Source organism: Chroicocephalus ridibundus, chromosome 13 (assembly GCF_963924245.1).
Source record: "Chroicocephalus ridibundus chromosome 13, bChrRid1.1, whole genome shotgun sequence".
NCBI classification, from domain to species: domain Eukaryota; kingdom Metazoa; phylum Chordata; class Aves; order Charadriiformes; family Laridae; genus Chroicocephalus; species Chroicocephalus ridibundus.
In genome coordinates, this window is record NC_086296.1 from 4,549,218 (window position 1) to 4,575,740 (window position 26,523).

General features: G+C 55.5%; 2 protein-coding genes and 1 long non-coding RNA gene across 3 annotated transcripts; 2 read left to right on the plus strand and 1 right to left on the minus strand.

Moving 5' to 3' along the window:
- The first annotated feature begins 8,630 nt into the window (after positions 1 to 8,630).
- MYL2 (myosin light chain 2) lies at positions 8,631 to 12,651 on the plus strand. The gene is made up of 7 exons (XM_063351491.1): positions 8,631 to 8,759; positions 9,715 to 9,804; positions 10,475 to 10,550; positions 11,463 to 11,567; positions 12,080 to 12,155; positions 12,240 to 12,288; positions 12,418 to 12,651. Exons 1-7 carry the CDS (start codon positions 8,646 to 8,648, stop codon positions 12,514 to 12,516), a joined length of 609 nt encoding a protein of 202 aa, XP_063207561.1. The 5' UTR covers positions 8,631 to 8,645; the 3' UTR covers positions 12,517 to 12,651.
- Positions 12,652 to 13,339: 688 nt separating this feature from the next.
- Positions 13,340 to 19,883, minus strand: CCDC63 (coiled-coil domain containing 63). The gene is made up of 11 exons (XM_063351333.1): positions 19,737 to 19,883; positions 19,263 to 19,426; positions 18,921 to 19,110; positions 17,670 to 17,789; positions 17,002 to 17,183; positions 16,268 to 16,449; positions 15,555 to 15,775; positions 15,021 to 15,095; positions 14,430 to 14,622; positions 13,647 to 13,844; positions 13,340 to 13,455 (listed from the first exon to the last, which is right to left on the minus strand). The coding sequence occupies exons 1-11, from the start codon at positions 19,881 to 19,883 to the stop codon at positions 13,340 to 13,342; spliced, it is 1,788 nt and encodes a 595-aa protein (XP_063207403.1).
- Positions 19,884 to 19,984: 101 nt separating this feature from the next.
- On the plus strand, positions 19,985 to 21,671 carry LOC134522714 (uncharacterized). Its single transcript, XR_010073114.1, has 3 exons — positions 19,985 to 20,014; positions 20,365 to 20,437; positions 21,625 to 21,671. It is a non-coding gene; the product is annotated as an uncharacterized LOC134522714 (long non-coding RNA).
- The last annotated feature ends 4,852 nt before the right edge of the window (positions 21,672 to 26,523 follow it).

Sequence of the window (26,523 nt, forward strand, 5' to 3'; positions counted from 1 at the left end):
CCGGGGGCGGCCCCGCCGCCGCCTCGCCCCGCCCGCGCTCCGCGGGGACGGATGGAGGGAGCGCGGGGGGGGGGGGGTAGGATGGAGGGGGCGGCCAACCCCCCCACACACACACCGGGTCCACCGCGGGCATCGCCCCCATGCGGGTCGTGGGACGCCCCCCCCCCCCAGGCCTCCGCCGGGGAAGGGGCGCAGAGCCTCGGTGCAATTGATTTATTTAAAAAAAAAAAAATACAAAAATGCGTGTTTTACAAACACCCAGCGGCGCCGGGAAGGTGGGAAAAATCGCCATCCGGAAGCTGCTGGTTAAACTTTTTCAGCTTTGTTTTGGGTTTGTTTTTTTGTTTTCTTTTTTTTTTCTCCCCCCTCTAACCTGACACAGCCAGCACCTTTGACCCTGGTGGGAATTGCCACAGCAAACACGCTCACAGCGCACCGCCGCCAGGAAAATCCCCAAATTCAGACTGGTTTAGGACTGTATTTTTAAATGACTTAACAAGGCTGGTCTCTGAAGAATTCAAATAACTTAAACAGAAGAATGGGGCACAGCCAGTAGCGCTTGGGCAGTAACGAAACCTGTCCAGAAATACCCCCTTTGCTTCCCCACCAAAAAAATAAATAAATAGAGAGCTTTATGGTTTCTGCCCCAAGTTGCCCCATATCCTGTCGTACTGACCACACCGACATCCGAAGGGCTTTGAGCGTTCGGTTCCTTTCCTGGGGGAAAGCGATGACCTGCCAGCAGAGCGGTGCCGCGTCTGCGCTGGAGGGACCCCAGCGCCGCTGGCCGCGACTCGCTTCTGAGCGCGGAAAGGCTGAAGCTGCCCCTTCGGGTACGTTGTGCAGACGGGTATTTGCAGACCAAGCAAGCGCAGCGTTTTAGTATTCCTGCTAAGGAACAGGTAACACCCTGAGCTGCCGTGCAGACACGTGCACGTCTCTGCACGTGGAAGAGCTCGGGGGCTCCTGCCAGGCTGTGACACACCAGATAGCATCCCTGGGGCCACCCCCGCCACGGAGGGGCAGGCAGTACTGAAGTGTTGCCCCGGACTCCCAAACCACAGGTGCTGCTTTGCCTCCAAAACCGCAAAGAGGACAAATGTGAAAGGAAGCAGCTCCCTCGGTCACCATCACACTGGTCCCCACTGTCTTACCTGACACCATTCGCCGCCGCAGAGATCCCCACGCTCGGACGGGCTGCCTCCACTATCCGTGGACACGGATGCCAGCAAACCCAGGACAAGTGCTCCTGCAGCTGTCACTCGCAGTCCTTCACCGCCCCAGCCCCAAAGCTCTCAGCTCCTCTCACTGCAGCAGATCTCGTGGTGCTGGAGCCACCTTCTGCACATAGAAGCGGCTCCTCAGCCATCCCAGGGCTTGGCCCCACCTGGCAGCCCAGGTACTGTCCTGCTGCCACCACTTGCACGTTGCAGGAATCCTGAGATTCCACTAAAAAGCAACAATTTGAGTTCAGAAGACACCGAAGAAAAGGAATGTCCTTCAAACCACACCCTGCTCCACTGCCACAGGGACAGGTCTGCTCCTTCTCTTCCTGCCGCCTGAAGTTCACCTGAGCCAGGAAAACTGTCCAAAAGGGTAAGGCAGACACCCAAAGTGACCTTGGCACCATGCTGTAGCACAAACAGCTAGGAAATGATCGCGTTCTTCTCATCTCTTCCACTCAGAGAAACTCAGGGCTGCTCACAATCCCACAATTGCAAAACGCCTCAGGCAGGAGAACAAATGAACGGAAAATCAAAGTTCAAAGAAAGGATTTGCAAGAGCCAAGGCTGTTTGTGTTAGAGAGAGCCTGGATGCCTCACGAGCCCTGCTCCAGCCTCTCCTCTCTCCTGTCCCCCACCTCCAGAGCTGGCTGGAGAAGGGGGCTCCCATGGCAGATCCTCACATGGTGCTGCAATAAACACATCCACCTGGAACCAGCGAAACCCAGATGCAATTGCAAACACAGAGCTGAAATCTTGACCCCATGGGCGTCAGTGGCAAACTCCATGGAGGCTCTGAGACCGCAACCATCAGGTGCCTCTGCACTGCCCCTACTTGGGTGCACCCAAGTTTGCCCTGGGAACCCAAGCGCTAGAAATAGCTGCTCTCTTAACACCACAACCACAAAAGTCAGAGAGCCCAAACTGCTGGCAGGCACTGAGATTTGTAGTGAGGTTGGGTCTGCTGGTGGTGCCAGACAGGTGCTTCTCCTTTGGCTTAATGAGGCTGTAATTAGCCAAGGGTGAGAGCACAAGCTGTGCAAGGGGGGGATTTCCCCATGGGAATTCATTTCCATCCCTCTCTCAGGACCGTGCATAGGGGGAGGTTTGTTTACACGATGGGTCAATAAGCTCAGGTGGGATGGATGGCCTTTCCTTGGGGCGAGAGTTGGTTTCTGCTGTTTGATGCCAAGGTGTCCTCTCCGTGCCAGCAATGAGGATGGCTTGTTCTGTTCGTGACCGAGATGTTCCAGGCATCTGCTGTTGGACACCATCAGAGACAGGTTCCCAGCAAAGGGACCTTCTCCCTGCGCCCACAAAGCTGATCTCCCGCCCGTAAATCACTGCCCCGCTCTCCCGCTGAGGGAGCAGAAGAGCCTGCTCATAAATCAGAAATAAAACTAAACTTGGCATCTTTGGTGAGCAAATTAAATTGTGGGCTTTGGAGGAATGGTTCTGTTTGGCCAAATCATTAATAAATCAATGGGAGCCGTAAGGAAGAGGAGAGGGCGTGCGCCCGGTGCCGCACAGAGGGAAGGAGCTGCGGGGTGGCATGCTCTGTACCTGCTCCCCCTGTGTCCCCCCGGGGCACTGCCCTGCTGGCCCCGGGACACCCTGGGGAGAGCAGGGGGACCCCGGTCTTACCGTTCCCCCACCCCCCAGGGCTCACCCCCCCCGGGCAGCGCTGCGAGGCGCAGGTTAATAAATCAGTTTGTCTCCAGACCGGTTTGCTTTGTGCGCCTGACAATAGCCCGTTGTAAATGGCAGCCCCTTGCCTCCTCTTCTGAAAGGCTTTTAATTAAAATATGGAAGGGGCTTTTCTGTGTACTTAAAAAAAAAAAAAAAAAGAAGTCAGATTTCAGCACACTCCCATTTCAGGCGTTAATTTATTCTCGCCTTCCTGCCATTTGTGATCCACATGATAAGTCCTTTGTGCGGTGATCCGGCCCCATTAGGCGGACGAGGGGCGACGGCAGCGCGAGCCACGTGCCGGCGGTGGTGGCGAGCTTGGGTGATGGTGATCTTGCTCAGCCACCTTGACCCGAGGATGGGCAGGGGGACAGCAGGAGGGACAGCAGTGCCATCAGGGCGAGCAGGGACGCATCAGGCCCTGGGGCTGGCCGGGAGCTCAGGCCCAGCTTCAGCCCTGGGCGCAGAGCAGAAAGACCCTGGTGGAGATCCAGATGGCTGCTCCCGGAGCTCCGTCCCCGTCCCATGCAGGGGAAGGCAGCACAGCCCCTGTCAGCTGTCACCAAGTGGACATGGGGCCCAGGAAAACCTGGCGGGGGTCCTGCCGCCTCCCCCGTGCCCCCGGTGCAGGGTCGCTGCCTCCTCTGGCGGGAGAGGCCAGGGCCATCCCAGCGATGCCTGGCTCTGCCCGGCCTGCGCCAGCCCGGGAAGCAGGAGCCACCTCCCGCTGGGGGATACGGGATCCTTCCCGTCTCTTTCCCACATTCTCACAAATTGTTTAAAGTGTTTGATAGCGCGGAAGCCCATCACCGCAGGCAATGTAGCTTCATGGCCATCTCCCCCCTTCCCGCAGCCTGCCCTCTCCCTCTGGCCCCTTTCCCTTCTGCCCCTTTCCCCCCTGCCCTTCTCCCTCCAGCCCCTCTCCCCCCTGCCCCTCTCCTCTCTGATTCTTTCCCCCCTGCCCTCTCCCGGCTCCTCTGTCCCCGTCCCTTTCCCTGCCCTGTCCCCTCTCCCTCTCTCCCATCCCTCCTTCTGTCCTTCTCCCCCTGCCCTCTCAGCCCCTCTCCTTTGCCCCTCTCCTCCTGCCCTCTCCCCTGCCCTCCCCCTGCCCCTCTCCCCGTTCCTCTCCCCGTTCCTCTTCCCATTCCTCTCCCTTGCCCCCCTCCCCATCCCTTTCCCCGTTCCTCTCCCCGTGCCCCTCTCCCTGCCCTCTCCCGCCATCCCTCTCCCCATCCCTCTCCCCCCCCGCCTCAGCCCCGCCGGGGACCGGGCAGCGCCCGCACCGCGCCCGCTACAAGGGCGCCACCTGGCGGCCGCGGCGGTAGCTGCAGCGCCTCCCAGCGGGCCGGGGCGGGGGCGCACGGTGGGACACGGGGGGCCCTGGGGAGGGTTGAGGGGGGGCACGGCGGGTCACCGCCGGGGGACAGCCCGAGGGGGACACTAAGGGACATGGGGGGGGACGTGGGGGGCACAGGAGTGCAGGTTGAGACACGGCGGGGGGCACAGCCCCCTCCATCTCCCCTCGGTGCCCACCGCGGCTCCCCGGGGCATGCGCTGAGCTGTGCCCGGCCTCGGCCCTCGGTGCCCCCTGGGTGCCCCAGGATGTGCGGGGAGGGTGCCCGGGCCTCTCCACTGGCCGTGTTTCTGCCAAGGCTACTTATTTCCAGGCACATTCCCCCTACAATTAGCACATGCTCTTTAATTAATTTTCCTCTTTTATTGCTTCGCCCAAATTATCTCAACTATGGCGCCATTCGGCGTGCGCGCAGCCGATAATGCTGCTATTTATGGCTTTCTCCCGTCAATGCCGTGGCTCGGGAGGCCAGGACGGCCGCCTCCTCCTGGGGCCGCATCCTGTGCACAGCACAGGGCACATCTCCGGGACGGGCCAGCAGCCCAGGGATAGGGGTGTCATCTGTCCTTGTCCCCATCACCTGCCCTGTCCTCAGGCCAGCCAGATCCCAGCTTTTTTTTTTTTTGCAAGCGGCAGCTCTTCCCCAGACCCCTGAGCTGGGCAAATGCCTCCTGAACATTACTGCGGCGATGTATCCTTCCGAGAGAAAATGGAGCTGAATCAGGCAAAGCTGCTAAATTAAGTCTGTCTGGAATAAGCCATTAAACATTGGAACCTTCTGAAAACCGAGGGGAGACGGATAAAACCATCAGAAAGCTCCTGAAGACGCTGACCCCCAGAAAGGGGCTGCGGGGTTGGGGAGTGGGGGGGATGAGCAAGGGTGATTCCAAGGAAAGGGAAGGATGCTCCCAAACGCCCCCACACTGGGAACTGAGGCACAGGGATGTGTCCAAGGACACAGAGGCCGTCCGTGGCACAGGAGATGGGCTTCAGCCACCAGCCAGCACCGGGCCACACGGGCCACCCCCATGGCCCCCTCGGCATGAGCACCAGGGACGGGGTGGCCACCACTGCTGGCTTCAAACTGCAGCTCTGAGCTGCCCAGGAATCCGTCTTTCTACCTTTAATAAGCTTTTCCCCTTTAAAAATAATCATAACCAATAAACAAATGTTCCAGCCAGTGTATATAAGCATCAAATTAAGTAGCTACGCGCATTTGTTATATTTGATATAGCCTTGTTAACTGGAAATTCCTGGGTTTGGAATATGTATTGATTTCAGCAAACATATATTATTTTACTGTAAGTACCAACAGCCATTGTAGTTAATATACAACAGTTTAATTTAAAATGCATTAGTTTAATAAAAATGCATAAAATAGAAGAGAATTGCATTAGCTTCAATAAAAAATTCAATTTCATAAATATTATCCAGTGTTAAAATGCATTGATTTCCCAGGAAAATGTATTGGTCAGAGGTAATTTACATTGGTTTGAATGGGAATGTACCGGCGTGTATACATATGTATTAGTTTAGTCAAATGTATCTGATCGCAGGAAAAAATATCGGTTGGAGCAAAAGATATTCATAAGGAAACCACAACGGCGTGGGGCGAGCGGCTGCACGGGCTGGCTCTGGAGCATCCCAGCACACCGACGCGGCCGCGCTCGGCCAGCCCTGGGGCCTGGACACCCCCAAAACAGCTCCGTCGATGTCCAGACTTGGGGTTACCCGTGGGCACGATGCTGCTGGGCTCCCTGGGACAGCGGGAGCCTGTTATCGGCCGCGGGCAGGACTTGGCGCGGGCGCAGGCACACGTCTCGCTCAGGCAGAGCGCACGCCGTGCAAAGGGCCGGGGTTAATCAACTCCTTTTGACTCCATTTTTTATCGAGCTCAAGAGGGGCTGTCCTATTAATTAGAAAGGCTTTTTCATGTAAAACACAGGCTCTTTTGCAGATAAGAAGGGACGATGCTTGATTTGGCCATGGCACAGATCCGTGTGTTATTCCCTGACATCCATTCACAGGCTGCAGCCGCTTCCCAGCAGCTCTTTTGTTCACCACAGAGCTCCGTATGCGTATATGTACATACATACATTTAAAGCACTCAGTTTTTCCCGGATGCCAGTAAGTCCCCTGATACCCACATCAGGGGAAGGAAAAGATGTTCCTGGAGCTGCCTCCATCCCCAGGCTGGACCGGGGTCCTCAGCGGGGGGGTGGGCAGGATCCGGCCCGTGCAGTATGGAGGATTCCATCTGACGGCAAGAAGTGAGCAGCGGAGCAGATGCGTCGTCTTACAAATTACGGCAGAAACACAGGCAGCCATCTGCACCCCATCCCCGGCCAGCATTTCTGTGCCCGGCTCGGCCCCTGCGTGCCCAGCCGGCCCCTCGAAGCCCCCAGCCACCATCACGCCCCCAACCACAACGTGGGCAACAGCGGGGAAAGACCGAGATCTGGTCTCTTCCAGGCTGGGCAGGCAAAAATGATGCTCACCCCCCCAAAAAAGAAATTCTGGGAAATCTCCATGGCTCTAGGGCTGCCTCCCGTGCCACCAGCCAAGCCCTGGCACGGACATGGAGCCAGTGCCCAGGCGGCACCAGCGGCTCCACAGCCGACCAGTCCCGTTAAACCGCTACACATCACTTCCCTGATGCTTATGGATTTTTCCTTAATGCCACAAATTAAGGTAATTGGGCTCGGCTGGCCGATGAATCCAGCTGAACTTGGCAGGAGGAGGGAGCGTCCATGCCGAGATTGATCCCCCTCATCCCCGGCTGTGCCAGCGTGCCCAGGGCTGGTCCTCGCCCCAGCTCTGCCCCCCAGCTCTCTCGCCTGCCCTTTTGCTCCCAAAACCCATCCTGAAATCCCTTCCCTCAGCTGCAGCTCCGTCCAGATGAGGCAGTCATTCCTGGATCAGGAGTTTTCTCCTCTCCAGGCACTTTTCCCTACCCGTTTCCCTGCTGCCTAGTTAAACCCTCTGTGCAATGCCATCCTCGCTGGCATGGCCACGGCGGCCGGGCGTCGAGGTGCGACCGAGCAGTGAGTGCCAGGGACTAAACATGATATTTGTGTCCTCTGGGGGAACGAGGGCAGCGTCTGGGCACAGCCCAGAGCTCCAGGGATCCTGTTTCACGCCGCCTTTGTTCCCAGCCCTGTCCCAGCCCTTCCCGATGGCCTCCTCGGCACACGGAGGGGACAATGCCGGGCAGGGGTGCGGGCAGCCAAGCCATGCCAGCAGCCCCCTGCGCCCCAGCCACTGGGCCACAGCCGTGCAGGGATGGCAGAGCCTGGGGGGCTGGCAGGCATCATTGGACCCCCCACACCATTCCCAGCCCAGCACACCCATGCCGCCAGGGCAAGGAGAGAGGGAGGGGAGATAAAATGAACAGGCTAAAAATACTGAAGACAAAACAGAACCCCCCCCGCCCTGATCGCCAGCGTTTCTGCTCCACGAGGGTGCCAGGGAAAAGTCTCAGATGCCGGCAGAGGTTTTGCAGGGTTGCTGCCTGCCTGCCTGCGGACTCAGTGGCTCCTTCTGGCCAGGGCAGCCGTGCCGTGCCCGGGCTGGTGACCGCAGTGGCCGGCAGTGTGAGTGCCACCACTCTTGGATGCTGCAGGATGGGGCTGCCAGCGCCTGGGATGGGGAGAGTTAATCGTGCACGTCTTGTCGGGACCAGGGCGAGCAAGTGTTTGGCTTAGCTGAGTGACAGATGCCTCGGTGGGGGGTGACACATGACAGAGAAGCCCTTCGTGCCTTTGCGGGAGCTCAGCATCCACCTCAGGCCTCATCCCGGTGCTCTCGGATGGGGTGCTGCATCTGAGCTGGCGCTGTGGCAGGATGGTCCCCTTTGTCCAGAGACATAGTGGCCGGCAGCCCCTTCTGCTCTTCGAGCATCACAAGCGATGGGACCCCATTGCACCCAGGGCAGCGGGGCTCCTGCACCTCCAGCAGACGAGCAACACCTGGCTTTGCCATGCCAGCGCTGTGATGGGGCATGAAGGCTCCCAAAGACAGCTGGCAGGACCGGGGGGAAACATCCATGTCTCAAAGCTTGGGGGACTGTAGCCAGGGGTTCCCCCGGGCCAAGACCTCCCTGCATGTCCCAGAGGAGGGGAAAAGCCCAGCCGCAGCCCGAGTGACAAACGCAGGTGGGATTGCTCCGGTGCAGTCCCCGCTGCGGGTCAGCATCTCCAGTGTGGGAGCTGCGGGGCCTCCTGGCACTTCATTAACCTTGAAACCCTCTCTGTCTCACATGTCACGTCAGCCGGTGACAACAACAAGCTGCTATTCCAGATTAGAGAGAGAGGGACAGAGAAAGTCAGAGACAACAGGGTTGGGGGCGGCTAACTTACCTATTACTGCCAAAAGTGGGCATGGGGTTATTTTTAACCCGGAGTGGGATGTATTTATTGTTTCAGCCCAGGGGAAGCGAGGGACTGCCTCCGAGACACCTCTCACAGCGACATCGGCAGCTCTGGGAAGCCATGGTGAGTACCGAGAGCCCGAACCTCCGGCGGGAAAAGGCAAAATCTGTTAGCTTTTTCACCAGGGTAGCTTTAACGGGCAGAGAGTGATGGAGGCAACAGGGATGCAACAGCCAAGGATCCCTCCTGCCCCAGAAAGGGAGAGAGCAAGCCAGGGAGCATCTGGCTGCACTGAAAGCATCCCATGGCGAACAGAGAGGCGTCTCCCATGCCAGCAGAGCTTTCTAACTGGCGCAGACCACTTTGGGGTCCAAATGCTATCTTTCTGCTTTCCCTTCCTTCATGCAGCCAGAGGAAGGGCCGTTGTGTCCCCCAAAACCTTCCCGCTCTGCCTCCTCCTGGATCCCTCCGATCAGAGGGAAAGGCTGCCGGAGCGCGCGGCCGGACCAAGGGACAATGGGCAGGGTGGGAGGGCGAGCGGCTCTGTCCTCCGCTCCTGTTCAAAAGACGCATCAAGCCATTTCTGCTTGTTTCAAGCCTCCGTACAGGAGGACGAAGATTTTTTTAGATAAGTAAACTTCCTAATAAGTGCTGTGTTCTTAGCGAGAGGCTCAGAAAGGCAAGGAAGCACCTACCAACTACAGCCCTTGCGTGCAACCTCAGCAGCCCTCCCAGCAGCACTCGCCCCAGTGCCGATCCTTTTACCTGCCGTAGCCTTTGGTGGGGAAGTGATTTCCCAACTCATCTTTCCTCAGACCTATTTGCCTAAATTCCTCACGAAAGCAAAGATGAAGCTGTAATTTAAGCAGGAATCCTAACGTCCCTCAGTATCTTGGAGGGTTGCGTGTGCCCAGAGCTCCTGAGCAATGGAAAACCACCAAGCACCCAAGTGCAGCGGCAGCAGCAGCAGCTCAGAGCTACCCTGAAGGACTCACAACTAAGAATAGGGTAGTTTCATGTTTTTATTCCACACCATAAAAAGCCAGTGAGTTAGTGATACATACTTGAACCCCTGCAGGCACCCAAGAAAGCCAAGAAGAGGATTGAAGGTGCTAATTCCAACGTCTTCTCCATGTTCGAGCAGGCCCAGATCCAGGAATTCAAAGAGGTAGGTGGGTTTGGTAGAAATGACCGAGGGTCCTTGACGCGATGTGACCTTCAGCTCTTTCCTCAGCACTTTCAGATCGGTGACAGCTGGTTTGCAACAAGAGGCAGCTTGCCCGGTTTTGAGTCATTTTATTTTAAAAGCGCAAATAAGAACTTGGTGACATTGTTAAATATGGCATTGCCTCGAAGCTTCCCAGGAGCCTGCACTCCGCAGAGGAGCCGGCAGCATCCAGGAGAGCAGGAGAACATCTCCCAGCCAGCTCCCACCTGCTGTGCCAGGAGCTCTTCACGACTCATACCCTGCACGGCTGGCACACGGTCCTTTGTAGATCCCAGTTACAGGGATAACTGGTCCCAGTTGGGGGAGCTGATGGCTCAGACTGCCCTCCCCACTTGGCGAGAGGACTTTGTCCAAGGCAGAGGGTCTGTAGGGCATTAGGGCTTGGGCTGCCGTAGGAAGCCGTCACCCTGCACTGCCCAAGGGCACAGGAGCCAGGATTGCTGCTGGATTGAGTTGTTGCTCCCTCACTGGGCGAGGGCCTCTGAAGCCCCATCCCAGGCAGGGCTCAAAGTGCCCTTGTCCCACCCAAGTCGAAGGGAGGACAGTACTAAAGCCTTTGCAAAGGCCAACAGCGATCCCTGAGCTCCCTGCTCTCCTCCTGTGCTTCCAGGCATTCACCATCATGGATCAGAACCGGGATGGCTTCATCGACAAGGCGGATCTGAGAGACACGTTTGCTGCACTTGGTGAGCCCCCTTTTAGGACCCTCCCCTCCCCAACAACTTTGACGACGTTAGACCTATTCAGTGAGAAACCAGCTGTGAGCCTCCACTTAGCCAAGCCCCAGTGGTTAACCAGATCTCCTGTTTTGCGGAAAACCTCCTGATCTGAAACCGCTTCTGTTAGCCGGTGAGATCCCACGCGGGGTGACTCGGAGCTGCTGCTGTAGCAGCGGGTGTTTAATCCCGCAGGTACGAGAGAAAAGCCAGCTCCTGGATCATAGACAGCCAAATGCTCCCTGTCTCCTCACGTGCTAAGAAGCACCTGGCTGTGCCCATCCCACGGCATCCCTGGGTTTATGGGCATTAGGGGGATTTACAGGATTTGTGGGAAGCTGTGAAGTTGTGAGCTTGGCTCTTGCATCACGGAGGCCAGCACAAACCAGTAACGGGGACAGAAAGTCCCAAAGACAACCAACCTCAGGCAAAAGGATGTAGGCATTCAGTCCTGTTCACTTCTGACACTGGGGACTTGGGGGGACCACAGCACTCATGGTTTTGGCCCAAAACATCTTCCAAGGAGGGCTGAAGCTGGCTGATCCATGGGGCAGTGTGGCAAGGGAAGGAAGCAGTGCAGCTCAGCCCTTTGCAGCCCTCTCTTCTGTGATCCTGGAGCCCGAGAAACTAGAGCTGGAGATGTCCAGCTCACCTGTCCTCTGCTAGCACATGATTCTCCCTTCCTCACTTCTGCTACTGCCGTTCCTTGTCAGAAGTGCCTCCCCAGGACTGTGCTGCTTCCCTTGGGTGGAAAAAAACCTCCATGGGAAGGCCCCCCTGGTGTGTCTTTTAGCCGCCGGCACATAGAGCAGAGCCCAGAGGTCTGCACACATTTGCAGCCAGACATGGGCAAACGATTCACCAAACGTTGCTCTCTCCTAGGGCGCCTGAATGTGAAAAACGAGGAGATCGATGAGATGATAAAGGAGGCACCCGGCCCAATCAACTTCACAGTGTTCCTCACCATGTTTGGGGAGAAACTCAAGGGTGAGAGGTCACCTGGGGAGACTGGGGGGCGGGTGTTTGTGGGCACCCACACCACCAACAATATCCTGTCCCACCTGGGAAAGCCACTCAACTCCTGGGGTCTCCGTCACCCTTCCAGGTGAGTGGTTACAGAGTGACTTTGACCCAACAGCCCCATCCGGCTGCACCCTGTAGCACTGACGCAACCCAAGGCATGCAGCCTCCCCGCAGATCTCCAGGAGGCTACGCGGCCCCAAGGGCCTGTGCCTGGAGCTCTATAAATACACCCAAAAGATTAGATAGACGCCGGATGCCATGGTGGTGGCGACACCACCTGCTTTGTCGGCACACCACAACCCTACATCTGCTCCTCTACATGCTACCACCTGTGCTTGAGGTCCCAGCTGCAGGGTTGGCGTTCCCATGGGCTCCCTGCTTCCCAGTGCACCCCCCGTCTTCCCCCCAAAGGCTGGGGGAAGCAGGAGGCTGCAGCTGGCTTCCTCCTCCGACGGCCGTGGCTGTGTCATCTGCAGGTGCTGACCCGGAGGAGACGATCCTGAATGCATTCAAGGTGTTTGATCCAGAGGGAAAAGGCCTGAAATCCGCCTAGTGAGTGCAGGGGTGCTTGGGGTGGGAGGGTGGGCATCCCCACCGAGCCCCCCCCCAGTGCTTACCACGCTCTCTTGTTTGCAGCATCAAAGAAATGCTGATGACGCAGGGCGAGAGGTTTTCCCAGGAAGAGGTACGAGCTCCTTCCCACCCTCTGCCAGCCTCCCGTGCCCTCCATCCCAACAGAAACCCCATCCCTCCTCCCAGCCCCAGCCACAAACCCCTTCTGTGCTGCCTTTTCACCCTGGCTTTTTCCTGGCAGATCGATCAGATGTTTGCAGCCTTCCCCCCAGACATGTCTGGCAACCTGGATTACAAAAACCTTGTCCATGTCATTACGCATGGCGAAGAGAAGGACTAGCCCATGCTTGGCGCCGGGGCTGGCACCGTGAGATCGCCTCTCTCTAGGTTGGAAGGACGGTTCCCTTTGCCTCTCCCCCTGGGAAACACATGAATGGCCTCCACATTAAACTGCCTTTTGGCGAGAGGAAATCCAGCTGCTGGTGTGAGTGGTGCTTGGGTTTGTGTCGTGTGTCTGCGCAATGCATCTGTTCCCAGCGGGAGCCCCCAGACCCATCCCAGACCCCACTGCCCCCAGCCTCCCAGCCCCAACGCACATCACCCTCACCTGCTCTCGGATGCCTCTGCCCTGCCATTTCCCAGCCCCAAACAGGCCATTTCACAGTGGGCTGTGGCTAGCAGCCATCTGGTCCCACCAGCCCAGGACCAGGAGCGAGCGCAGCCTTTCTTTATGCCTGCCTGCTTCTCCCACCTTAGCAGGGAACACCCAGCAAGTGCACCCATCCCATCTGCATCCCCCCATACCCTCCCTGTGTCCCCTCATACCCTCCCCAGACCCCTCAGGGCAGGCACGGTGCAGGACTGGGACCGTGGTCCCCCTCTCCTCCCTGTCAGCCATGCAATTCCCAGCTGTGGGAAGCACATTGGGTTGTGCAATGGGGACAGCACCTCACCATAGAGCAGCTGTTCCCAGCCCTGGCTGCGGCTGCTGTCAGCAGCAGGTGAAGACATGCCGAAATATCACCCAGCGAGCTTTTGAAGCCTGCAGAAGGTGTTGGGCTCCTTCCAGAGGGGAAGGGAGCTGGAACGAGAGAGCCGGGACGAAAAAGCAGAGGGGGAGCTCAAAAGTGAAACTGTTTATTTAACTTGTTCCCGCCGGGCTATCACACCTTGACGCTATTCCTCCCCTTCTTGCCCGTGCCTGCGGCGTTGCCCTGCTCCTTCTCCTGGCTCTGGAGAATCAGCTGGCGCAGCTGGTCATGGTCCAGCGGCACCTCCACTGCCCAAGAAAATGGCCGCCCTGTCACGCACAGCGCCGTGGGCCTTATATACCCGGCAGGGTGGGGCAGGCTGGCTGGGATTGGCTGGGGAGGGGAGCTGCCAGCGGGGGATTGGCCGGGCAGGCAGGGGGGAACTGCGGATTGGCTGGCTGCGCAGCCACGGCCCCTCCCTCCCACCTCCCACACTCACCAGCGTCGATGGCGTCGATGGTGCCGTCCAGGGTGGGGGGCGGCGGGCAGAGCCGGCCCCGATCCATCAGCCGGAGGAGCCCGGCGCCATCCAGCAGTGGGTTGGTGAAGGACGGGGTTGAAAGCGAGCCATCCGCTGAGGTGTAGCGCAGGACGGACTCCATCAGCAGGAGCTCATTGGTCTTCTTCTCCACAAGACCTGGGTGGGAGGGAGCGCTGTCCCACAGGGCCCCCGCACCGGGTCCCTGCACCCCTCCACCTTTACTCTGAGGGCGGTGAGCCCCTGGCCCAGGTTGCCCAGAGAAGCTGTGGCTGCCCCATCCCTGGAGGGGTTCAAGGCCAGGCTGGACGGGGCTTGGAGCAACCTGGGCTGGTGGGAGGTGTCCCTGCCCAGGGCAGGGGGGTTGGAACTACATGATCCTCAATGTCCCTTCCAACTCTAACCATTCCATGATAAATCCACCCCCAATTGTTTGCTGAGCCCGGGATCCATCGATTTCCCCGAGGCAGTGCCGTCGGGCAGCCTGCCTCCCCAAGGGCAAGGGCCCAAGGCTGGGTCCCACACCCAGAGCCAAAATGAGGGCTTGGGGGTCCGCTGGGATGTTTATACAGCCAGGTTAGCTCCTGAATTTGCTGGGAATTTGGCACCTCAAATTCACATTAGGGACACCCCTGCATGACGGGGCAGGGGAAAAAAACCACTGATTAAAACACAGTGCGAGTGGGTAATGGGCACAGAAGGTCTGGGCATTGTGGCAGGGGAAGATGGGCAGCTCTGACCCACCAAAAAACTGCATCAGGTTCAGATCCGTGACCTGCCCGTTTTCTCCGAGCTGCTTCATTATGTCCGTAGCATCGCAGTTGATGTCTTTGAACAGGGCCTCCATGCCAGATTTGAGCCGGCCCAGGACTTTGCTGCTCTCTTTGCATCGGTCTTCATACCAGTTGGCTTCCTCAGTGGTTTCCGTTAGTTTTTCCTATTAGCAGAGTTTTTGCTAGGTGTCACACCAGCCCCCTGCTCTCCCTCCCCCCGCAGTGCTGGCCAGTTCCAGTCCGGACACTGGAGATATCCCAGGAGAGACTGTGGGATGCTTCCATCCCTGCAGGGGAAAGGCTCTATGAAGGGGATCCCAAGCTCCCCATGTCGCAGATGAGGCCCCAGGCACTGGAGGACCAGGGCTAGCAGGAGCCCCGCAGTCACCTTCTCACCACGCACTGGGAGAAAGGGCTGCCGAAGCCGATGCAGGGCCCTTTTCTGCCCGTGCCTCTACAGCTGTTGGCCAGAGCAGCTTTGACAGGACCAGACTCCTCAGGACACATGCCGGGACAGCCAGGGGTCTGCTGCCCTTGGAGAGGGAAATCCCAGCCGCCATACCTCCAGCTCCCGCACGACGTGAAGGCTGCTGCTCTCTGCATATTCCTGGTCCGTCATGAGGGACGTAATTTCGTCCTGTTTAAATACAAGCACATGGAGGGGCTGCTGGCTGAATGCCCACCAGACGTGCCTAACAGAGGCTGGGGGACCATCTCTCCACCCTGGGAGCAGGGACAACCCACTTGACCTCTTTGGCGACCACTGTCCCCAGGCCAGGAGGGTAGGTGATGACCCCACAGCACTTTTCGCTCCAGGCAGCCCCACGCTCAACAGAGGCAGCTCTTGGCCCTCCTGGATGCTGCAGTATTTTTGCTGGGTACACGGTGGCAGCATTGAGACACTTTTAGCTTTGAGAACGCAGCATTTTTCTATGGGAGTTATATTTTTGCGTTCCCCTAATCCCACCCGTGTGGCAGGCTGTGAGCTGGGCTCTGATGTGGGCAGTGATGCTGAACACACGGGAGAGGAAAAACCCACCCCAGCCCAAAAGCACCCCAGCTGAGAAAGGGGAGAGGTGAAGAGCCTGGAACAGACCTGGAGGTTTTTGATCTTCTGCTGCATCTTCTCCATCTCGTTGTTCAGCTCGGTGGCGTAGCTGAAGCAGGCAAAGTTCTTCTCCTCCTTTTCGATGAAGCCATTCAGCAGCCGGTCAATGTCCCCGTCCTCTGCCAGCTCCAGCAGGCGCTTGTAAGCCACCTCCCGGCTCTCAAAGCTCTCCCCTTGGCTCTGCTTGGCCCGCTGGGCTGCCTTCAAGGCTGAGGGTGAGACAGAGAATCCAGGCTGTGCATGTACCTGCAGGCTGCCATTTACAGAGACTTCCCCTGCGGCTGCTGTGGGATTTGGCAGGGAGCTCGGGGCAGGGGGGAACAGCACCAGAGGGGCAGAGGATGTCTTAATTTCACCTGGAAACTAAGCAGGGAGCTCACTGTCATCATGGGAATGGGGCAAACACAGTTGGATCCATCCCCACGAGGATAAAAGGAGCCAAGGTTTCACATAGGGGAGCTCCCTGTCTCCCTGTCCCTCCCTCTTCCCCAAGGACACCCCCAAGACCCATGGTTTTGGGCGTCCTCACTTGGTTATCACTGTTCATCCTTTTCTTCTATAGGACAAAGGGTGGGGGAAGGAGCCCGCGGGCAGGGGAGAGGTCCTGCCTTTGGGGCGCAGTGCTATAAGCAGCCCCCTCGCCAACCCTGCAGACTCCTGGTTTGCGGTCCCAGTTGCACGTGATTTCTCTCATCTGATACCTTTTTTCTTTTTGGCCTGTTCTTCCAGTTCAGAGCGATCGGTAAATCTGGTGAGCGTGAAGCTTTTCAGTTTGGTCTCCTGGTCAAGAACACGCTCCCGCTCCTGCAGCTCGACATTGTACTGGACAGTGTCTTTGCTGTGCCTTTCGTTCATGGCAGAAAACCTTGCCAGAGCCTCCATCCTGCACACGGAAACCAGCAGGTTACACCATGCTTAGGTACAAGGAATTGTATTCCTGGCCATTCCCAAGCATCTCTGTACCTGACCTAGCAAAGCCTCCATGATGCTGTGCACGTTGCCCAGCTCTCATCCAGATGCAGCTGTGTTAGCCCAAGGCCAGCAGGAGCAGCTAACGTAGCTCTTGGTGGGTTTTGTACTCAGACACAGCACCCAACTGTGGCAGCCAGGCTTACTTTGACTGGAGCTGGCTGGCCAGTGCCCCAGGTCTGCTGCATCTCCCCATGCAGGCTCAGGTGGGACTCAGAAGAAAGAGACTTCTCCATGGGGCAATTCACCTGATCCTGAGAAACGTCTAGGATAGGTGGAGTAAATTACCTTGGAGATACCAGCCTCCCTGCACTGACCAGGCACGTAACCCTTAGCACCCAGCTCTAGACAAGAGCAGTGAATCCTCTCTCTGAAGTTGCAATTGGTCTCTCTTTACATCAGTACTCATCACTAGCATCGTCCGTTGGTGCCGAGTTTGACACAGAGGGTTCACAAGGCCATGTACCGCTGCTCGTAGGCTTGCGTGGATTGCTCAACGGCAGTGTTCATCCTTCTCCACTGCTGATCCAGCTTCTTATGGAGCTTCAAGTAGAAGTTATCCAAAGTAGCTTTCCGGATTCGCAGGTTTTCAATCTCTTCTCGAAGCTTGTTATTTCTGGTCAGGATGGTATTGAAATGGACGGTGACCTGGGGAGAGGGAAGCAAAAAGTTTGAAGCTGGTGCAGAACTCGGGGGGTCAGGTCTCTGCTGAAAGACCTTGACCAGGGCTGGGACAAACACAGCCCAAGAGATTTTAAGTTGGTTCTGCACTATCCTCCTCCCCAAGACAGGGGAGGCGACAGTAGGCTAGGCCGATCACGGCAGAGACCTGGAGCTAGCACTGTCAAAGGCAAGGTGGCTTCAGGCAGCTCGGTTTTGTCATTAAAACAGGTGCAGACCTTCAGGCTTCTTGGCACGGCACAAGTGCTGCATTTGGGTCACCAAGCTTGAAGGAGCCTTTGAGATATTCTGGGAGCAATCAGGCCAGGGGAACAAGCCAGGTCCTTTATGCAGCTTGCGTCAACCAAATGCATTTGCACCATTATCTTTTGTCCTGACCAAAAAGCGTTTGGCACACGGGTCCCAGTGTAGTCCTTCACATGGTCTCCAAAGATCTGCAAAACATTTGCTTACATTGTTTAGATGCATCTCCAGCGTCTCAATCCGCTTCTGCAGCTGCTTGCTACTGTTCGCTTGCTTCACCTTGGCTGCTATCTGGTTTTCCCTCACAATCTTTTTTTCCAGCTCTAGTATCTGCACACACAGAGAAAAAAAAAAAAAAAAAAAAAAGGAACGTTTAACCTCCACCCCTACAGTCTGGACTCTTGTCAGGACACTTAGCCAAAGAAAATACCCTCTGTTGACCTGAACTACAGCAACCATGTCATTAATGAGCTCACAGTTATAAAAGCAGCTTTAATCCCAAAGGATCCCATCCTGCACACGCAGGAACATAAACTGTAACTACGAATGGGTTTATTTTCGTGTCACGAAGGAAACGCAGCTGTGTCTGGAGAGAAATTCGGCAAGTGTTGAACAAGGCAGAGCAGCACTCTGCGTAGAGTGGAAGAGGCAACGAGGATGGTTTTTTCATGGTGGTATTGTGCTGGTCAGACAGGGATCTGTGCAATCCTCCCTGGGAATGAGTGGAGGAAAACTTCTGCCAGAAGTGGGGAGCTGCCAGAGGAAATAAATCCACGAGAAGAATGAAGCAGTTGGAGAACAACGAAGCCGGGGGCAGGTGGGAGAGGTATGACTCAGCCAAGCGACCCCTGATCGAAAGCTCACCCTGTTGTGGAAAGCTCTGCAGCACCTCTAGCAACTCTAAACTACCCGAACATGTTTCCTGACTTCTGTCATGGGTGGCTTGTCCAGAGCAGAAAGCTGCAGGGACCTGTCACTTCAGTAGCACTGGGTTTCCCTTGGCCTCCCAGCCCACCGTTGACCAAATCTGACCAGGCTATCCTCAGGAGAAGCGATGGTACATCCCTCAGATGTTGCTGCTCCTCTATTTGCCGTGTCTCAGGCAGCACAACTAAAAAAGTTACATTTTTGCCTCTTTTTCAGGAGGAAAAAAAAAAGTCAAGAGAAAAGCAAAGGGATGTTGTGTGACCCCAGGCAGGTGTGTGCCATCAAAGAGGAGCTACAGAGACCGGTGGGACAACAAGGTTCAGAGTCAGACCTTACTCTTCCAGCCAGTGCTGCTGACTTGAATGGGGGCCTGGCTCTACCCATTTGTCATTGTCATGTGTCTTTTGCCAGGAGGCAGCATTATATTCCAAGTCCTGAATTATATGCATTTTGCATCAAGGAGGACTCACTCTGTGACTCTGCTCTGCTCTACCATGCTCAGCCAGAGCCAGGGGACGGTCCAGATGCTCTTACCTGGTTGTCCAGGTCAGCTAACAGGGCTTTTCTGTCTCTAATCAGAGAATCATACTGATACTTGGTCTGCAAGAGGCATTGGACGTCCATACAATTTCTGTCATCCAGCATTGCATTTCTCGGAGACGTGATCTGGCTCAGTGTTAATGACACCTCTTGGTGTTCTTGAGTCAGCGACGCTATTTCTTTTCTGTAAAAACAGAACAACAAATGACATCTAGCACAGCCCACCTGCAATGCCGGAGCGGGTCCTTACCCCTCCCCACCTCAGCACCAGGCTCCCCAGATCTCGGCATGGAGGAACTTTCCAAGCACAATGCAGAAGAGCGAAGCTGCACTCACTCCTGAGCCTGCATTTGCTGCCTCACGTTGGCACCATAAGATCTCCTCTTCTCCGCTGCTATCTGAAACTGTTTCTGCAGTCTCCTGAAATCGGCTTCAGCCAATTTTTCTTGCTCCTTCACGGGGAAGTCCGAAAGCTTCCTCCTCAAAGAGGGCCGCCCCCGCTGCCACAGAGAGGGAGAGTTTGGTCACTTGAGGAAACACGACCAGCAGCAGCAGACAGCAGAGCTGGACACAGGGGAGCGGTTTAATGGCACCACCACCTCCAGCTGTTTGTCACCACTTTCAGCTCTTCGCTTCCACCCAAGATATTCTTTACCACCCGAAACACTGAGCCACACAAACCAACTCCATGAGCACTTCGGATCCACTTCAGAGCAAAGTCCAACGGGTGCTTTGCTCTTGGGTAACCCACCCCCGTGCTACCACCACCCCCCAGGGCAAGGAGGTGTTAACAGCAACCAAAATCAGTGCCTGCTGACGATGGCGCACTGACCGTTGACCACCGAGCCCCAGCCAGCACCTCAATTCCAGGACAGGGCGCAGACCTCCAGCAGCGGGGAGGGCAGGTGGCGGCAGGTTGTCACCTATTTTATCACCCAGCGTGACTGGGAGGACCATGTGAGTCCGAATCAAACACACCGATGCTGGGGACATGAATGAGCCCAGCTGACTTTGCCCAGGAGCGGAACAGGAGTGCTCACGTGCCTGGCTGAGGGAAGGTGACTTCTAGCTGAGAAACCGCCTAACAGGTAGGCACTGAAGCTGTGGCAGTTAGATCCACCACTACCTGTGTCCCCAGCTGACCCATATTCCCCAACCCTGCCTCCCCCAACACCCAAATCTCAGACCACAGCCTCTCCACCGGCACAGGAGGCCAGGCAGAAACAGACCCACCACAACCCAACACTTTGCTGGGAAAAGAAAGCCCGGCTCCCCACTGCCGGTCTGGTCACCCCACTGTGGCATTTATTTCTGCAGGTGAGATCCCCACGGCAGATCCTCCATAGCACCTGTGGAGAAGGTCAGCTTCAGATTGCGCTTGAGTTTTTACCTTTAAGCCCCTCATTTCTGCCAGCTAACTCCGCCGGTTGCTCTGCAGACGTCTCGGGAAGGGCACAAGGAAGCTTCCACGGGGCCAGGCCTGCTTTCCAAGGGGAGAAATGAGACATGGGGTAAGGGGGTGATTGCGTCCCTCTGCCCGTCCCTCAGCACCCGCTCGCGTGTTTGGCACATGAGGAAACCGTCACAGATGGCTGCGTGATGAATAAAAGGAGAGCATTTGTAGTGATGTCATCGCGAAACACGCTCCTCTTATTGAGTTTATAAGTAGGGGAAGAACAGATGGTTTGAGTTATTCCACCCCGTTCGGTACCTGGGTTTCCATAGAAATCCTGGTGAGGCCAGGCCCCCCGTGCCGGTGGGCAGAGCCCCTGGGGAGCCCGAGCTGGGGACATCGCCTGGATTCAGCCCCTGTCCCTCTGCAGCCATGGAGGGCACTGGGGCCGACCCCGCAGCCCTCAGCCCCAAAGATGGCCCCCCCAAAGATGGTCCCCCCCAGCCCCGCAGCAGCTCCCCAGGGCTCCCCCGCCTCCCCCAAGGCTGCTCACCCCGCCACAGGGTGCTGCGGTTCCTCTCCAGCCAAGGGATGGGACCGCAGCAGCAGTTGGGTATTCCCAAGGAACAGCCCTTAGCTCCAGTGGGAAGCGCAGGAGAGGTGAGAGTCCGACAGGGAGCCAGTCCTTGGCCCTGTCTTGCCCCAGGCTCTGTGGAACAGGCACTGGCCTGGTTGCCACGACAGCATCAACACATCGGGAGTGTGGATGGGTTCTCCAAGGGGACCGTCACCAAGGAGGATGGAGCGGGGGGGGGGGGGCCAGGGCACTCCCACCAACTGCATGGGGGGTGCTGGCAGCCCATACTACATGGACCAAAGGGGTTTCCACGCCCCAACCCCCCCCCCCCCAAGTGCATTCTCCGATGTCTCCCTGGCCACATGTCCACAGCAGGCAGAAACCCTCATTTTACTGGTTCCCACTTCTCTTTGGAGTGTTTCAATCGTCCCATAACCTGGGACTTGAAGCCTTTTGCTCCAACCAGAGAGCAGCACCCTGTGCTCAACCATCCCCTGCAGCACTTCGGGGACATGGAGCTGCAGTTCCCTCCCTTCCTTGCCAGCCCTGCAGCTGGCTCCGTGGGCTCCCTGCCTGGTTTCTATCCGTTTTGCTCCTGGAGAGGCTGCAGTGACCACATCACTGCCATTGCCCTCAGCATCCAGACACCACCACCTGGGGAAGGTCTCCGGGGACCAATACAGGGAACAAATTGAGGATTCAGACCAGCTTCTCTCTTTTCCATGCAGGAAAGCACACGGGAGCAGTGGGCTGAATCACAAGAGCCATGATAATCCCTTCCCCATAAGCTGGAGCGCGTGGCCGGCTCCTTCCCAGGGACTCAGCAAGCCCTGAGATCCCCAGAGGGCAGAAGCACGAGATAGCGCTGGAGGCTGCAGCAGGGCTGTCTTTTGCAGCTTCGGTGTTGCTTTTCTCAGCTCTGGGATGAAGGGGAATAGAGAGCTGCTGAAGGTGAGCAAAGGGCATCCGTGTCCCAGTTTGCAGGGCTGTGGTGAGCTCAAGGCGATGAGCAAAATCCCCAACCAGCGCATCGCTCCTGAGGCTGCGCCTCCCCATTATCCCTAGACTTTGATGAGCTAACAAGCCAGCCATCAAGTTCCAGGCTAATTCACAGCCAGATAGGCTCTGAGGATGCATTTAATTGGAAATTGTTTTCACGGCAGAAAGCAGAATGTGGTGTTAGATAAGAAAATTCGCAACCAAGGGCAGAGCGATGCTGGGCAGAGCCTGAGGGTCCCACCGGGGCCGCAGGAAGTTCCCAGAGCTTTTCATGCTGTTCCTGCATGATCGACGGCTCCGTGGGATAATAACGACAACCTCTCCAGGGATGAGACTGTCACTCCGTCTCGGTGGCCCTGGCTGTGTCACACTGCAGATCCCTTCTCTCCGGTTTGCTTCTTTTCACCCTCAGCAGAAATAGGGCCAAACCTCCAGTTCAGAATAAAGGTAGAGCTGCAGGGGTGGACATTATTTTTCCAGAAACAATGCCACTGGGTGGCTCAAACGCCTGGTTCCCCTTGGCTTGGACTAGTCCAGCCTCAAAATACAGCCCATATTGTCTGTCCTTTTTATGTTCCTTCTCCATGGACCAATTCTCAATTGTTAAGCAAAGAACAAGTCAGTAAATTAACCTATTGAGGAGGGATCTGATTTGGTAGAGTCTGTGTCTGTCACACTCATTGCAGAAGCATTTATTTCACTAAAGGGGACTGTTTTCACCCAAACAATGCTCAACTGTCAGACTTGCTCTGAGTGAGGGTGACTTCATTGTCTGGATGGACCTTTAAGCTGTGGCTGAGCAGAACAGTAATCAGAGTAGGACAAGATCATCTGTAACATCTGAATCCAACAAATCTTCATCTTCTGGGAGAAAGAGAAGAAAAGTGACTTTTTATGCAATTTTAATCTTAACCCATCTTCCCTAATAGGTACATTTAGCACTGATTGACATGGAGAAATTATTCCTTCAGCTGCAGATTTGGGGTCTGATTAAAACTGCTTGTACTATTTTAAGGGCCAAATTCTGATCTGTGCGAGGAGCGTAAATCCTTCCCGATTTCGCTTCACCAGGTCCAGTTAAATGGTGGCTGCAGGGGATGGCCAGAGCTGGGCTGGCTCTGATCTGAGCTCACCTACCTGGGAGCGTCCCATCGACGTCAAAGCAAATCTCTGGGGTAAGCTAAAGAATCAGGCCCATATTTTCATGCAAATGTAATAAATTCATGTTACTTAATGCCTATTTATAACAAATCCAGAACTTAATTCTACTTAACCCGTCTTCGGTGTTTGACACATGAAATCTGTGAGTCAGAGCACTATATATGGAACTGTCAAAACTTTCTTTTTTCCCTCCTCTAAAAGCCTGGATTAAATCATAATCAAACTCCCGTCAGCTCCAGCAGGAGCGCTGGGAGGAGCAGGAAGATGCTGACAACTGCTAAGGCAGCTGGTGATAGGGAAAGATCTTCTCAGCCAGCAGTCCAGTGGCAAAACCTTACAGAAGAGGTCCCGAATTCAGACATCTGAAAGGTCCATCTTTGCTGAGATGTCATGCTGTGGACCTGAAGCGATACCTTGGCTTGGGAGTCAGACTTGGCTTGGGAATGGCCTCCCATGAGCACATTCCCTACCCAGGTTTTTATTTCTTTCCTCTGATGAATGGTTACCTTCATATGTGTGGGAACCATACCAGCCTTCAATGGGCAAGACCAGTTTTTGGTCCTAAAAGCACTGCAAACACATCAAGAGTTGCAGACCTGCAGCCTCTTGCAACTGGCCTCAGTTTTGCTCCGTCTGTCCCTTACAGAAAAGGTTTATTTCAAAATACACGCCGTCTAGTCTTCCAACGCAAAGCCATTCTCCCCCCGCAAAATACCCCTTCTTCTTGCATGCCCTTCCTTGGCACGCACCCTTCGGGGAGAGAAGGCTCTTGTGCCCAGCATCTGAAACAACACCGCAAACTTCTGATGCTATTTTCCTCATTTGACACCTAAAATCGCAACAAAATGAGAGCCAAACATGCCAGACACTCTACGAGCATGCAGCAGGCCACCCTTCTCACACTGAAAATTTACAGTGTAAAAATGACAAGCGCGTATCTATCATTAGAGACAACAAAATAGCACAAAAGTAGCTGGTTTTCACCTCTGGGTATGTTTTTCCTGACAGCCTGAGAGTGCCGCCGCAACGGCCTCTAGATAGCACCGTGGGATAGAGACGTCTCTACGGGCACATGGCTCCAAGTTTTAAGAGTAATTGGTATTAAATAAGGGGAGAGGAGGCTGTTCGCTGCCTCCTCGCTTGCAGCGAAGAGGAATTACAGCTGTAATTTCTCTTCACTCAGAGAGGAAATTGTCATCATAATTTCCTGCAGATGGGTTTCTTCTGAATTGCTGACACTAAGCGGAATGTGATTTTCAGCAGTGAACCGACTCCTTTGTGGCATTACTTGGTATTTTTTAAAGGGTCATTGTAGGAGCAAGTTCCCCAGGCCTTGACTTTGGGAAAGTAAAACTCTTTTCCACTGCAGGCTCGGCCCCTCCGGCAGAGCCTAATAACATGGATTTGCTTCATCCCTCTGTGTTAACTTCCAGACGCCTTTGACTGCAGCAGGTATGCCGTGCTGAATTACTGCTCAAAGGCTGCCGCCGCGGGCGGGAAAACACAGAAGCAAAATAGCTGAGGACGTGCTGCCGTCTGAAAGCAAGAAAAGACCTCCGAAAATTTCACTGCCCTGAGGTCAAACCTGGCACGTAGCAAGCACTCATACTCCGCGGGAAGATTTTAGCTCAAGCAAGAGAAGAGAACAGAGGAGTCAAGGACAGAGCCATCGCAGAAGCTGCTGTCACACGGGGTCTTGCTTGACCGGGAATGGTGTTCTCTGTGCAGAGATTTATTTTCGCTGTGATTTAGGCAAAGCTGCACAAAGTAACGCTCTTAGCAGGGCTGCTGATCCCTCAGCGGTTTTGGAGGGACACAGCCCTCTTACAGCATAAAACCCGAGCTGGAGGCAGTCTTGCTCAGGGGCGGGATATGCAATGCAATAGCTCTGAAGGTCCAGCGGAGAGCTTGGCTATGGCCAAGCCGAGCTAATAAATTCCTGCTGTGACCTCCCAGATCCCCTTCTCCTCCAGGGAAGGCTGTTGGCCGATCTAGATGCCGTGCTGGAAACCCTCCGTGCCAGATCTTGCTGGAGAGCACTGGGAAGAGGGGTGGGAGGGCGATCTGTGGCTGAGAAAGCAGCACTTCACGGGGGGAGTCCCTTCCCTGTGCCCTCCAAAGGCTCCCCGTCAGCTCTGGGCAGAGCTGGGTAGCACAGTACAGCCTGTTTTAGAAGAGCTATTTCCAATTAATCATTCCTGATTACCATCCCGTGCACTGCGCTTGATCAGGACTAAGAATACCTTATTAGTTGAACACACTCTGGAAGTGGCTTAAGGCAACTGAGGATTTGCCTATATGAGATCACTCAGGGAAACTATTTTGAATTAACATTTAAAGGCAATTAATTAAACTGCTGTATGGGTGTTCTGCACCATCTGCATTCCATTTATCTTCTTTTAGTTTTCTTTTCCAAATCAAATGAAGGCTACTTGATCTCTGGGTTGGGCACTGGAGCAAAAGGTCCTGGGGGAGCCCACAAGCCCCAAGGAAAGCAGGACAACTGAAATAAATCTGCCTGGAGGGATTGCACCCCAGGTCCAGCCTCGCATGGTGTCAATATGGACACCCCCAGACCTTTCTGTCTCCCCAGTTTTGGCTTTATGGGAGAGGTTTGCACACTCTGGGGTGTCCCCTTCCAACAACAATCACAGCAAGAAACTGGGTGCACCAACTGCTCTTCTTCTGGCTCAGTGACATTAATGCCCGATTAAAGAGATGATGGTATGAGACAGCAAAGTGCACAGACAAACGCAGGCTGCCGACCCGAGGTGGATCAGGAGGGTTTCCCTGCCCGACCATCGGTTTGGATGCTGGAGCAGAAAGCTGTGGGCACGGCAGCGAAGCAGGTCCATGGGACGAGGCAGAGCAGGGCTCCTTCAGCACAAACCTCCCGGGAGAAGAGTCAGCCCACCAAAGCCACTTGCAGCCTTTTTATTTGATTTAGGACACGTCTCCTGGTAATTACCCTGTCTTTGCCCTGCCATTTTTCTGAAGCAGGATTTCAGACCAGCTTCATGCCGAGAATAGCCGCTTTCCCAGCCTACCGCCGGCACCAGAGCCTTTCTCTGAAGAAGGAACAGTTTGTTCTGAACAGTCTGGTCCATTTGCCATTTCTACGAGCTGGCTGGATTTGCTGTTTATTGCCACTCGCTCAGCAACTGATCTTTTGCAAGATCGCAGCTATTAGTTGCCTCCCCTCCCGTCAGCCGTTGCTTCATGCCCCTCACTGCAGGTCCAAGGCTTTACGAGAGACATCGGCTGTTTTTTGTAACAGGCGGTTGTTACTCAAGAGTTGATTGAAATTGAAGCTTTAAAAAAGAAAACCCCAAGGGTTCGGTCTGCATATTTCTCTTAGTGCCAATCTGAAGCGACTCCCAAGGAAATGCAGAGGTGACGCTGATCAAAGTCGGGTTATAATGAGTCCTCCTGGGTGTTTTGCTCTGCGTTAGCACACATTTCTGCGA

Excerpts from the sequence above, each read along its gene's own strand:
- MYL2 (XM_063351491.1), top strand. The coding sequence starts at position 8,646 with ATGGGGTTATTTTTAACCCGGAGTGGGATGTATTTATTGTTTCAGCCC. Across the intron at positions 10,551-11,462 it reads AGACACGTTTGCTGCACTTG|GGCGCCTGAATGTGAAAAAC; the intron begins GTGAGCCCCCTT and ends GCTCTCTCCTAG. Across the intron at positions 12,156-12,239 it reads AAAGGCCTGAAATCCGCCTA|CATCAAAGAAATGCTGATGA; the intron begins GTGAGTGCAGGG and ends TCTTGTTTGCAG.
- CCDC63 (XM_063351333.1), bottom strand. The coding sequence starts at position 19,883 with ATGGTCCTCCCAGTCACGCTGGGTGATAAAATAGGTGACAACCTGCCG. Across the intron at positions 19,111-19,262 it reads CAGCAAATGCAGGCTCAGGA|AAAAGAAATAGCGTCGCTGA; the intron begins GTGAGTGCAGCT and ends CTGTTTTTACAG. Across the intron at positions 17,790-18,920 it reads TAGCTGACCTGGACAACCAG|ATACTAGAGCTGGAAAAAAA; the intron begins GTAAGAGCATCT and ends CTGTGTGTGCAG.